General features: G+C 38.1%; 1 protein-coding gene across 1 annotated transcript; it reads right to left on the reverse strand.

Annotated features, from left to right (window-relative positions):
• Positions 1–2,613: 2,613 nt before the first annotated feature.
• LOC139395717 (zinc finger protein ZFP2-like) lies at positions 2,614–10,851 on the reverse strand. The gene is made up of 3 exons (XM_071143060.1): positions 10,491–10,851; positions 8,589–9,404; positions 2,614–3,268 (listed from the first exon to the last, which is right to left on the reverse strand). The coding sequence occupies exons 1-3, from the start codon at positions 10,777–10,779 to the stop codon at positions 2,811–2,813; spliced, it is 1,563 nt and encodes a 520-aa protein (XP_070999161.1). The 5' UTR covers positions 10,780–10,851; the 3' UTR covers positions 2,614–2,810.
• Between the last annotated feature and the right edge of the window lie 3,852 nt (positions 10,852–14,703).

Consider the following 14,703-nt stretch of genomic DNA (forward strand, 5'->3'; position numbering starts at 1 on the left):
ATAGAGGCTGTGTTCTGAAATGTGTTTTGTTTATATGAAATCATATTGTGCAGCTTTCCCAGGATGGCCGAGCACCAGAAATACCTGTAGAGACGCACGAGATTGAACTTCACTTCACTTTTTACTTTGCCCCGTTAACACTATAAACGTTTCCCACTACTGAAACGGGGAATTATTATTATTATTATATTACTGTGGGAATTGTGGTTGAATCAACCTAATATCAGCCCCCTTTCAAAAAACAAATGAACTATGCAAGACTGTCTTTGATTTTATTTTTTAGGTAGAGTGCATCGGAGGAGGATTCTAATTGCACTGAAAAGTCAAGTGGGGCAGTGAGTGGATGTGCTTGTTTTGAAATCAAACCATGTAGCCGTGTGTACACAGTTGTTTATTTTCTTTGCTAGTTATTAGCCCAGTTGTAGCTCATTTCTGGTCAGCAATGGGGAGTGATGGCTTCCTACGGGTACATACACAGGAGGAGAAGACATACCACTGCTCTCAGTGTGGAAAGACATTTTCCCGGTCAGAGGACCTGAAATCACATGAGAGAATGGAGAGGCTGTGTTCTGACTTGTGTTTTTTTTATTTTAATTTTAATAACCTTGCAAAAATTTATACAAAACAGTTTTTGCTTTGTCATTGTGGGGTATTGTGTGTAGATTGAGTAACAAAAAAATGTTTTAATACATTTTAGAATAAAGCTGTAACGTAACAAAATGTGGAAAATGTCAAGGGGTCTGAATACTTTCCGAAGGCCCTGTATGCATTCGAAATACCACAGTCACCCCACTTTTACTGCAGTTATTCTGCACCCGAAATACCACAGTCACCCCACTTTTACTGCAGTTATTCTGCACCCGAAATACCACAGTCACCCCACTTTTACTGCAGTTATTCTCTATCCGAAATACCACAGTCACCCCACTTTTACTGCAGTTATTCTGCACCCGAAATACCACAGTCACCCCACTTTTACTACAGTTATTCTGCATCGGAAATACCACAGTCACCCCACTTTTACTGCAGTTATTCTCTATCCGAAATACCACAGTCACCCCACTTTTACTGCAGCTATTCTCTATCCGAAATACCACAGTCACCCCACTTTTACTGCAGTTTCAAAATCGCATTTGTTGTTGTTGTTGTTGTTGTTGTTGTTGTAAGGGTGTAAACACATCTTGCTTTAACGATTTAACATTTCCAAAACAGCACCACCGTGGCAACTGTGCAGCCTCACGCTACCCGTGATATCAAAGTAACTTTTGATAAAGGCACAAAAAAATGAAATAAAATGCACGACTCATCTGAGTTTTTGTTTTTCACGCACGCAAATTCAGGAGGAAACTGGAGAGCGGATGGCTGGACAGCGTTTAGCGAGTGTCCGCTCACTTGACCGCAGTGAAACACTGAAGAACTTTGATTTTGCCGCTATTTTTGGCAACGGAAGGTGACCGACTAGCTGTTGTTGTTGGGTCGTCACTAGTTACCACAGCCACAAATAGATAAACCCTCCCTATTTCTAAACAAGTTATTATTAAAATCTGATTTAACACCTAACCTTAACCACACCTTATAAGATGGGTTGGTTGTAGCAACAAACCCGACACGTGCTCAAATATGGGGCAAAACAGACGGGGTTGGTCTAGATTATTCCCAACATGTACACTATATTTCTCAAATTGTTGATTGAAAAACATAAATAAATTGGCACAATGAGCACCTGTTGTGTCTCAGATACATTGTTACAGTTGGTTAACCAGCTAGCGAAGTTTAACATAGATGTGCCGTCAGTCAAAACACCTCAAAACGAGACACGTGTCAAGAATAAGATGAAACTAATTTAAAGGAGCCGCCTACGACTCCCCACATCGCAGCTTCTTGTCATTGTTCATCGCTATCTGTCCATCCAGAATCACAACAGCACACTGACTTCTGCCCCATGGATGCACATCGTTTTCATCATGTCAGTTAACCTGTCGAACTCTAACCTTAAATTCAGACTAAAAAGCGCATTTATTATTTTTTTTTTTTTTAAAGAAGAAGCGTCTCGTCCTCTAGATGACGTCACGCTAGAAGCATCGCCTGAAAGACGCACATCGCCATCTGCTGACTGGAGTGGGTACAGGAATTGTTTAATTTATTTTTTTAAATTCTTTCAAAAGTTTAATATTATATTGAGACTTAGAAAGACACGTTTTTGTTGATCGATTAGTGAGGATTTAAAATAAACTTAACATCTGTATTCAATGCAAATTCTGATTCAGTCAAATAAACAACTCGCTCTATACTGCTTCTACATAGTGGATGGGAACATTCATGTTTTTCATGTCAACAACTTATCCATGTTCTTATAAAAACACCACCACATTGTCATCTTCCTTTATCATGACGACTAGTAAACAAATTAACTCAATGAAACAAAATGACTAAATTCAAGAGGTTTAAAACTTCAAAATCAAGAAATGCACATTCTATTAATTTATTCAATCATTTACATGGTGCAATATCTAAATCATGTAATACAGCCAGATCACATCACATTCAAGAGGATCAACATTAGAATCAAGAAATCCAAAACTCCATTAATCTATATAATAATATCCCCAAATTATAATGAACAACAGAGGGTTTATAGTTGTATCCATTAAAGTTCATAATCAAAACAAAATACAAAATGTGTTTAATCTGATTTTAGACATGTCTCAGGTCTCCAGATGAAAATTTAAACAAAAGTAGGTCTATTTTGTTAATGATTTCATATAAACAGTAGGATTTCATTTGGCATAAACAAAAACCTAAATTCTCAGTCAAAAACACAAGTCAGAACACAGCGTCTCTATTCTCTCATGTGATTTCAGGTCCTCTGACTGGGAAAATGTCTTTCCACAATGAGAGCAGTGGTATGTCTTCTCCTCCTGTGTATGTATTATTGCATGCTTATTCAGATGTCTTAAATTGATAAAACTCTTTCCACACTGGGAACATTGGAAAGGCTTTTCCCCTGTGTGTATCCTCTCATGCTCCTTCAGGCTCCTTAACCAGGCGAAACTCTTTCCACACTGGGAACAGTTGAACGGTTTCTCTCCAGAGTGTATTATCTTATGCTCCCTGAGGTTTCCTAACAAAGTAAAACTCTTTCCACACTGGGAACATTGGAAAGGCCTTTCTCCTGTGTGTGTCCTCTCATGCCGTTTTAGGTCCCATGATAGGGAAAATCTCTTTTCACATTGGGAGCAGTGGTGTTGTCTCCCTGGTTTGGGTGTCTCTGGGTCTGGTTCCCCTGAAGGACTCTTCCCGCTGTCAGAGTGAGAGTCTGGTCTCTCTCCTGCCAAAGACAAACAGATTATTTAGTTAAATACTTAGAGACCTGAATAAAACTTCTACATTATAAAACTGGTTCCATGTTAGAGGAGGAGCCTGGTGAAGAGCTCCGGTCTGAGAAACTGACTGACGCTGACATCTCTGCCCCCTCTGTGACATCGCTGCCCCCTCTGTGACATCGCTGCCCCCTCCTGTGACATCTCTGCCCCCTCCTGTGACATCTCTGCCCCCTCCTGTGACATCTCTGCCCCCTCCTGTGACATCTCTGCCCCTTCCTGTGACATCTCTGCCCCCTCCTGTGACATCTCTGCCCCCTCCTGTGACATCTCTGCCCCCTCTGTGACATCGCTGATCCCTCCTTTTAAACTACTGCCCAGCCTTTCTGAACTGTCTGACTGAACAACACATCATCTGAATCTGTGGAAGACCATCACCAAGACCTGCCAGATCTCTACATGTGTTTTGGCAGTTTTTACAGTCTGAGATGGTCTTTGTAATGAAAAGTGTTGTATATAAAACATTAATTACTGCTATTGTTATACTATCAGGTTTAGTCCCCCAATCACCTCATGAATTTAAAAAAAAATCTTACTGGTTGGTAGGTGATCAAATACTTACTTATATGTCATGCAATAAAATGCTAATTAATTACTTAAAAATCATACAATGTGATTTTCTGGATTTTTGTTTTAGTTTCCGTCTCTCACGGTTGAAGTGTACCTATGATAAAACATTACAGACCTCTACATGCTTTGTAAGTAGGAAAACCTGCAAAATTGGCAGTGTGTCAAATACTTGTTTTCCCCACTGTATATATAAGAATAAATAAATATAATGATAAATGATAAATAATGATATAATGATAAATATATATAGTGATAAATATATATAATGATAAATAATGATATGATAAATAATGATATAATGATAAATAATGATATATATATAATGATATGATAAATAATGATATATAATGATAAATAATGATATATATATATAATGATATGATAAATAATGATATATCATGATAAATAATGATATATATATAATGATATGATAAATATTGATATATAATGATAAATCATGATATATAATGATAAATATATATAGTGATAAATAATGATATATAATGATAAATATATATAGTGATAAATAATGATATATAATGATATGATAAATATATAATGATATATATATAATGATAATGATAAATAATGATATATATATATATATAATGATAAGGATAAATAATGATATATAATGAAAAATAATGATAAATATACATAATGGATTTTCATTGTTACAATCTACATTTATCCACTTTGAGGAGGGCATATCATTTACCCACTTTGAGGAGGGCATGTCATTTACCCACTTTGAGGAGGGCATATCATTTACCCACTTTGAGGAGGGCATGTCATTTACCCACTTTGAGGAGGGCATGTCATCTACCCACTTTGAGGAGGGCATGTCATTTACCCACTTTGAGGAGGGCATACCATTAACTTGAAGGAGAGGTCTCCTTGAGGCCCAGTGGTTCTGGTGTTAAAACGACTTGGTGGCTTTAATAACAATGATAATGTAGAGCTTCAAATCTTCCTCTCATGGAACGGCCTGGTTCTAGGCTGAGTAAAGCACTCTAACAGGGTCCTTCCACCAAAAAGACTGCATATGGCCGTCCCTTTGATATTTTAAGTAGAAATTGTGCACCAATATTGAATTCTGAAAAGCCTGTTCTATGAAATGAAGTGCCCTTTTAATATAGACCACATGGACAATTCAATACATTCTTTATATGAATAAAAGCTTGCTAGAATGACCAAAGTCAGCATTTTGACATGTCCCTCTGTCAAACATGGATCACTTCCAGGATCATTTTAACCCACTTAACCCCCCCCCCCCCCATCGATTCACATTTAGATGTAGTACTTGTCTGTTTTGGAGCCACTTCGCCTCAAAGCAGAACATGTCTGGTCCTTGGACTATACTGAGTCACGTCAGACTTCTTTCGCCCATTAGTGGGCTAACAGAGGTTGTGATCCTGTTATTAAGAAAGTACTTACTGGTCTTAATCAGATCTTCTGTCTCCTCCTCGTCGTCTTCTTTCAATGTGACAGTCATCTCCCCCTCATCTCCTGCATCCTCCTCTTGCTCTTCCTCCTCTTCTTTTACTGTAACATTCTCCTCCTCTTTCACTCTGAACGCGTCTTCCTCTTCTTTCACAGTAACGTATTTCTCTTCGTCTTTAACCGGAACAGACTCAACCTCCTCTTTCACTCTGAACGCGTCTTCCTCTTCTTTCACAGTAACGTCTTTCTCTTCGTCTTTAACCGGAACAGACTCAACCTCTACTTGTTTTTTAACGGTGACATCCTCCTCTTCTTTCTCCTCTTTCACGACAACATTCAGCCACAGACCCTCTTCCTCCGTCCAGCAGACCCCCTCTTCTTTATCAGGAGGAGAGTAGCTCAGTGAACTCATGGTCGGGGATGTTAGCTAGGTAGCATTAGCGACTAGCCTAGCTCTAAGCTAACTTATTAAGCCAGTTAGCTGAGTAACAATGTACATATAACATTAAATAAGGTAACTAGCTAAACGACAGAACTGTACAACACCAAAACAGTGTAAAGAGCGTGAATGTTGTAGCTATGTTTGCCAGAAAGCTACCGAGGTGTCTGACTAGCTGTTGTTGGTGAAGGAACGTCCTGTCCACTAGATTATACGTCACACTGGCAGCGTCGCCTGAAAGACGCTCATCGCCATCTGCTGACTGGAGTTGGTAAACGCCGTTGAGAGTAAAAGTGTATTTTATTTCATTTAAAACATACTTTCCATCTGCTACGTATCGGACTGCATTTAAGGAAATGTCATATTAATTCAGTCAAACAAACAAATCTGCACCATGGTTTAACAGTGATCTACGTTCTATGAAAGCGGCTGGGAGCAAACTGGAGAATAGATGAACAGGATGCTCTCAGTGGCATATCTGTATAAGTTTGTTAGGGTCTTAGGTGACAGGCCAAATTTCTTCAGCCTCCTGAGGTTGAAGAGGCACTGTTGCTCCTTCTTCATCACACTGTCTGTGAGGATGGACCATTTTCAGATTGTCAGGGATGTGTACGCTAAGGAACCTGAAGCTTTTCACCTTCTCCACTGCGGCTGGTCTCCTGAAGTCCACGATCAGATCCTTTGTTTTTGTTGACGTTGAGGGAGAGGTTATTTTCTTGGCACCACTCCACCAGGGCCCTCACCTCCTCCCCGTAGGCTGTTTTGTCATTGTTGGTAATCAGGCCTATCACTGTTGTGTCGTCTACAAACTTGATGATTGAGTTGGAGGCGTGGCCATGCAATCATGGATTCATTGTAGGACCAGAGGACCTTGTGCATTTCAGATATTATAACAACCCAATGTTTATATCCTAGGATAAATTAGCTAGCAACAGCAAGCGAACTAGCTAAATTGTCATGAATGCTTTTCGACCTGTCCCAAAAATTAATTTACTTGGTTCAGAGTTCATTTTGATATTTCAACCTGCGTGTCCTGATCGCGTCTGGTGTGGATGGACAAAATTAACATGCATAAATTTATTAGACCTAATGGATAAATAGACTAGTCAGTATAGGTTACATTTATGGTGCCTTATAATGTATTAGATACTATGGAGCCTTATTATATTATAATGTATTAGCTAACATGGTGCCTTATTATGTATTAGCTACCATGGAGCCTTATTCTATTATAATGTATTAGCTAACATGGAGACTTATTATAATGTATTAGCTACCATGGAGCCTTATTATATTATAATGTATTAGCTACCATGGAGCCTTATTGTATTATAATGTATTAGCTAACATGGTGCCTTATTATAATGTATTAGCTACCATGGAGCCTTATTCTATTATAATGTATTAGCTAACATGGAGACTTATTATAATGTATTAGTTACCATGGAGCCTCATTCTATTCTAATGTATTAGCTACCATGGAGCCTTATTCTACTCTACTGTATTAGCTACCATGGAGCCTTATCATATTATATTGTATTAGCTACCATGGTGCCTTATTCTACTCTACTGTATTAGCTACCATGGAGCCTTATTCTACTCTACTGTATTAGCTACCATGGAGCCTTATCATATAATATTGTATTAGCTACCATGGTGCCTTATTCTACTCTACTGTATTAGCTACCATGGAGCCTTATTCTACTCTACTGTATTAGCTACCATGGAGCCTTATCATATAATATTGTATTAGCTACCATGGTGCCTTATTCTACTCTACTGTATTAGCTACCATGGAGCCTTATCATATAATATTGTATTAGCTACCATGGTGCCTTATTCTACTCTACTGTATTAGCTACCATGGAGCCTTATTCTACTCTACTGTATTAGCTACCATGGAGCCTTATAATATAATAATGCATTAGCTACCATGGTGCCTTATTCTACTTTCTATTTTTCATTTCTTTCAAAAGTTTAATATTATATTGAGACTGACAAAGACACGTTTTTGTTGATCGATTGGTGAGAATTTAAAATAAACTTCACATCTACTACACATCTGTATTCAATGCAAATTCTGATTTATTCAGTCAACAGATAATATCAAAGTAAACAACTCTATACTGCTTCTACATAGTGGAATTGGTGGGAACATTCATGTTTTTCAGGTCAACAACTTATCAATGTTGTTATAAAAACGCCATCACATTTTCATCGTCCTTTAGCTTGACGACTAGTAAACAATGAAACAAAACGACTCAATTCAAGAGGTTTCAATGTGGGGCGGCAGGGTAGCCTAGTGGTTAGAGCGTTGGACTAGTAACCGGAAGGTTGCAAGTTCAAACCCGCCATCTGTCGTTCTGCCCCTGAACAGGCAGTTCCTAGGCCGTCATTGTAAATAAGAATTTGTTCTTAACTTGCCTAGTTAAATAAAGGTGAAAAAAAAAAAAAACATTGAAATCCTAAACTCCATTCATCTATATAATAATGAACATTTAGCAATATCCCCAAAACATAATGAACAATATTAGAGGGTTTATACTCGTATGCAATGGATGAATGGTAGTATTTATCATCTCCAGATGAAAACTTGAAAAGAGTAGGTCTATTTTGTTAATGATTTCATATAAACAATAGGATTTCATTTGGCATAAACAAAAACCTAAATTCTCAGGTCAATAACACAAGTCAGAACACAGCCTCTCTATTCTCTCATGTGTTTTCAGGTCCTCTGACTGGGAAAATGAGAGCACTGGTAGATGCATGCTTATTCAGATGTCTTAAGTTGGTAAAACTCTTTCCACACAGGGAGCATTGGTAGGGCTTTTCCCCTGTGTGTATCTTTTCATGCTTCTTCAGGCTACTTAAGCGGGTAAAACGCTTCCCACACTGGGAACATCGGAAAGGCTTTTCCCCTGTGTGTGTCCTCTCATGCTCCTCCAGGCTCCTTAAGCGGGTAAAACGCTTTCCACACTGGGAACATTGGAAAGGATTTTCCCCTGTGTGTATCCTCTCATGCTCCTCCAGGCTCCTTAAGCGGGTAAAACGCTTCCCACATTGGGAACATTGGAAAGGCTTTTCCCCTGTGTGTGTCCTCTCATGCGTCGTCAGGCTCTTTAAGCGGGTAAAATGCTTTCCACACTGGGAACATTGGAAAGGATTTTCCCTTGTGTGTGTCCTCTCATGCGTCGTCAGGCTCCTTAAGTGGGTAAAACGCTTTCCACACTGGGAACATTGGAAAGGATTTCCCCCTGTGTGTGTCCTCTCATGCCTCTTCAGCCTGCTTAAGCAGGCAAAACGCTTCCCACACTGGGAACATTGGAAATAATGTGTGTGTATCCTCTCATGCGCCTTCAGGTTGCTTAAGCGGTTAAAACACTTTCCACACTGGGAACATTGGAAAGGCTTTTCCCCTGTGTGTGTCCTCTCATGCCGTTTTAGGTCCCCTGATTGGGAAAATCTCTTTTCACATTGGGAGCAGTGGTGTTGTCTCCCTGGTTTGGGCGTCTCTGGGTCTGGTTCCACTGAAGGACTCTTTCCGCTGTCAGAGTGGGAGTCTGGTCCCTCCCCTGCCAAAGACAAACAGATCATTTAGTTAAATACTTAATCGAGACCCGAATAAAACTTCTACATGATAAAACTGGCTCCATGTTAGAGGAGGAGCCTGGTGAAGAGCTCCGGTCTGAGTAACTGACATCGCTGCTCCCTCTGTGACATCGCTGCCCCCTCTGTGACATCGCTGCCCCCTCTGTGACATCGCTGCCCCCTCTGTGACATCGCTGCCCCCTCCTTTTAAACTACTGCCCAGCCTTTCTGAACTGTCTGACTGAACAACACATTATCATCTGAAGCTGTGGTAGACCATCACTACAATTGTTATACTATCAGGTTTAGTCCCCCAATCACCTCATGAATTAAAATATTACTCTGAATTACTCTGAATTTTTTTTTTTCAGTCCTTGATTTTCCATCAATAAGTCTAAATAATGATATATAATGATAAATAATGATATATATATATATGAATAAAAGCTTGCTAGAATGACCAAAGTCAGCATTTTGACATGTCCCTCGGTCAAACATGTATCACTTCCAGGATCATTTTAACCCACTTAATCCCCCCCCCCCCCCCCCCCCCAAAAAAAATGCTGTAAATTTCCCCATCATTGTAAAGCCCAAAAGGTTTAATTGCTACCTTTATAGGGTTACCGTTCCCACATGGCCATATTTCCATGTTTCAGCGCGTTGGAGGAAAACAGATGGAAGACAGATGATAGACAGTGGCGTACCTGGCCGACTCAGCGACTCCTAACACCTGTGTGTAAACGGAAAACGGACGCCACAAAGGTGTTGTCGCTGAAAAAACGCTGTCGGCTGCAACTGTGTTAAAACCGGTTAGAACAGTATGCTGCAGTAAGAGTATATTTGTGAAATTATGTTTGATGCGATATGAAAGTGGAGAGATTTATGTTTCTGGAACCGTACCACAATTGAGAATGGATTCACATTTAGATGTAGTATTTGTCTGTTTTGGAGCCACGTCGCCTCAAAGCAGAACATGTCGGGTCCTTGGACTATACTGAGTCACGTCAGACTTCTTTCGTCCATTATTGGGCTAACAGAGGTTGTGATCCTGTTATTACGAAAGTACTTACTGGTCTTAATCAGATCTTCTGTCTCCTCCTCGTCGTCTTCTTTCAACGTGACAGTCATCTCCCCCTCCTCTCCTGCATTCGCCTCTTGCTCTTCCCCCTCTTCTTTCACTGTAACATCCTCCTCCTCTTTCACTGTAACATCCTCTTTAACCGGAACAGACTCAACCTCTACTTGTTTTTTAACGGTGACATCCTCCTCTTCTTTCTCCTCTTTCACGACAATGTTCAGCCACAGACCCTCTTCCTCCGCATCTTCTTTATCAGGAGGAGAGTAGCTCAGTGAACTCATGGTCGGAGATGTTAGCTAGGTAGCATTAGCGACTAGCCTAGCTCTAAACTAACTTATTAAGCCAGCTAGCTGAGTAACAATGTACATATAACATTAAATAAGGTAACTAGCTAAACGACAGAACTTTAAAACACCAAAAACAATGTAAAGAGCGTGAATGTTGTAGCTATGTTTGCCAGAAAGCTACCGAGGTGTCTGACTAGCTGTTGTTGTTGAAGGAACGTCCCGTCCACTAGATTATACGTCACACTGGCAGCGTCGCCTGAAAGACGCTCATCGCCATCTGCTGACTGGAGTTGGTAACGCAGTTGAGAGTAAAAGTATTTTATTTAATTTAAAACATACTTTCCATCTGCTACGTATCGGACTGCATTTAAGGAAATGTCATATTAATTCAGTCAAACAAACAAATCTGCACCATGGTTTAACAGTGATCTACGTTCTGTGAAAGCGGCTGGGAGCAAACTGGAGAATAGCTAGAGGAAATCAAAGCTAAATGAAAATACATATGAAGAGTGTAAAACAGTATTTAAACATTATTATAGTGACCAGTGTTCCATTATTAAAGTGACCAGTGTTCCATTATTAAAGTGACCAGTGTTCCATTATTAAAGGGACCAGTGTTCCATTATTAAAGTGACCAGTGTTCCATTATTATAGTGAACAGTGTTCCATTATTATAGTGACCAGTGTTCCATTATTAAAGTGACCAGTGTTCCATTATTAAAGTGACCAGTGTTCCATTATTAAAGTGACCAGTGTTCCATTATTAAAGGGACCAGTGTTCCATTATTATAGTGACCAGACTCCTGAGGTTGAAGAGACACTGTTGCACATTCTTCACCACACTGTCTGTGAGGATGGACCATTTTCAGATTGTCAGGGATGTGTACGCTAAGGAACCTGAAGCTTTTCACCTTCTCCACTGCGGCTGGTCTCCTGAAGTCCACGATCAGATCCTTTGTTTTTGTTGACGTTGAGGGAGAGGTTATTTTCTTGGCATCACTCCACCAGGGCCCTCACCTCCTCCCCGTAGGCTGTTTGGTCATTGTTGGTAATCAGGCCTATCACTGTTGTGTCGTCTACAAACTTGATGATTGAGTTGGAGGCGTGGCCATGCAATCATGGATTCATTGTAGGACCAGAGGACCTTGTGCATTTCAGATATTATAACAACCCAATGTTTATATCCTAGGATAAATTAGCTAGCAACAGCAAGCGAACTAGCTAAATTGGCATGAATGCTTTTCGACCTGTCCCAAAAATTAATTTACTTGGTTCAGAGTTAATTTTTATATTTCAACCTGCGTGTCCTGATCGCGTCTGGTGTGGATGGACAAAATCAACATGCATACATTTATTAGACCTAATGGATAAATAGACAACTCAGTATAGGTTACATTTATGGTGCCTTATTCTATTATAATGTATTAGCTACCAAGGAGCCTTATTCTATTATACTGTATTAGCTACCAATGTGCCTTATTCTGTTATAATGTATTAGCTACCATATAGCCTTATTCTACTCTACTGTATTAACTACCATGGAGCCTTATTCTATTATAATGTATTAGGTACCATGGAGCCTTATTATATTATAATGTATTAGCTACCATGGAGCCTTATTCTATTATAATGTATTAGCTACCATGGAGCCTTATTCTATTATAATGTATTAGCTACCATGGAGCCTTATTCTATTATAATGTATTAGCTACCATGGAGCCTTATTCTACTCTACTGTATTAGCTACCATGGAGCCTTATTCTATTATAATGTATTAGCTACCATGGAGCCTTATTCTATTCTAGTGTATTAGCTACCATGGTGCCTTATTATAATGTATTAGCTACCATGGTGCCTTATTCTATTGTAATGTATTAGCTACCATGGAGCCTTATTATATTATAATGTATTAGCTACCATGGTGCCTTATTCTATTATAATGTATTAGCTACCATGGTGCCTTATTATAATGTATTAGCTACCATGGAGCCTTATTCTATTATAATGTATTAGCTACCATGGTGCCTTATTCTATTATAATGTATTAGCTACCATGGTGCCTTATTATATTATAATGTATTAGCTACCATGGAGCCTTATTATATTATAATGTACTAGCTACCATGGAGCCTTATAATATTATAATGTATTAGCTACCATGGTGCCTTATTATATTATAATGTATTAGCTACCATGGAGCCTTATTATATTATAATGTATTAGCTACCATGGAGCCTTATTATATTATAATGTATTAGCTACCATGGAGCCTTATTATATTATAATGTATTAGCTACCATGGAGCCTTATTCTATTATAATGTATTAGCTACCATGGTGCCTTATTATAATGTATTAGCTACCATGGAGCCTTAATATATTATAATGTATTAGCTACCATGGAGCCTTATTATAATGTATTAGCTACCATGGAGCCTTATTATAATGTATTAGCTACCATGGAGCCTTATTATATTATAATGTATTAGCTACCATGGATCCTTATTATAATGTATTAGCTACCATAGAGCCTTATTATATTATAATGTATTAGCTACTGTAGAGCCTTATTATATTATAATGTATTAGCTACCATGGAGCCTTATTATATTATAATGTATTAGCTACCATGGAGCCTTATTATATTATAATGTATTAGCTACCATGGAGCCTTATTATATTATAATGTATTAGCTACCATGGAGCCTTATTATAATGTATTAGCTACCATGGAGCCTTATTATATTATAATGTATTAGCTACCATGGTGCCTTATTATATTATAATGTATTAGCTACCATGGAGCCTTATTATATTATAATGTACTAGCTACCATGGAGCCTTATAATATTATAATGTATTAGGTACCATGGTGCCTTATTATATTATAATGTATTAGCTACCATGGTGCCTTATTATATTATAATGTATTAGCTACCATGGTGCCTTATTATATTATAATGTATTAGCTACCATGGTGCCTTATTATATTATAATGTATTAGCTACCATGGTGCCTTATTCTATTATGATGTATTAGCTACCATGGTGCCTTATTATATTATGATGTATTAGCTACCATGGAGCCTTATTATATTATAATGTATTAGCTACCATGGAGCCTTATTATATTATAATGTATTAGCTACCATGGAGCCTTATTATAATGTATTAGCTACCATGGAGCCTTATTATAATGTATTAGCTACCATGGAGCCTTATTATATTATAATGTATTAGCTACCATGGAGCCTTATTATAATGTATTAGCTACCATGGAGCCTTATTATAATGTATTAGCTACCATGGAGCCTTATTATATTATAATGTATTAGCTACCATGGTGCCTTATTCTATTATAATGTACTAGCTACCATGGAGCCTTATTATATTATAATGTATTAGCTACCATGGAGCCTTATTATATTATAATGTATTAGCTACCATGGAGCCTTATTCTATTATAATGTATTAGCTACCATGGAGCCTTATTTTATTATAATGTATTAGCTACCATGGAGCCTTATTATATTATAATGTATTAGCTACCATAGAGCATTATTATATTATAATGTATTAGCTACTGTAGAGCCTTATTATATTATAATGTATTAGCTAACATGGAGCCTTATTATATTATAATGTATTAGCTACCATGGAGCCTTATTATATTATAATGTATTAGCTACCATGGAGCCTTATTATATTATAATGTATTAGCTACCATGGAGCCTTATTATATTATAATGTATTAGCTACCATGGAGCCTTATTATAATGTATTAGCTACCATGGAGCCTTATTATATTATAATGTATTAGCTACCATGGAGCCTTATTATATTATAATGTATTAGCTACCATGGAGCCTTATTATATTATAATGTATTAGCTACCATGGAGCCTTATTATACTATAATGT

Source organism: Oncorhynchus clarkii, unplaced genomic scaffold, assembly GCF_045791955.1.
Source record: "Oncorhynchus clarkii lewisi isolate Uvic-CL-2024 unplaced genomic scaffold, UVic_Ocla_1.0 unplaced_contig_456_pilon_pilon, whole genome shotgun sequence".
Classification (NCBI taxonomy): Eukaryota; Metazoa; Chordata; class Actinopteri; order Salmoniformes; family Salmonidae; genus Oncorhynchus; species Oncorhynchus clarkii.

Bases quoted from the DNA above. Each gene is read 5' to 3' on its own strand.
- LOC139395717 (XM_071143060.1), bottom strand. From the start codon at position 10,779: ATGAGTTCACTGAGCTACTCTCCTCCTGATAAAGAAGATGCGGAGGAA. The intron at 9,405-10,490 runs GTAAGTACTTTC...TGTCTTTGGCAG, and splicing joins AGAAGATCTGATTAAGACCA to GGGAGGGACCAGACTCCCAC. The intron at 3,269-8,588 runs GTGCTCTCATTT...AACCAGACCCAG, and splicing joins GAATAAGCATGCATCTACCA to AGACACCCAAACCAGGGAGA.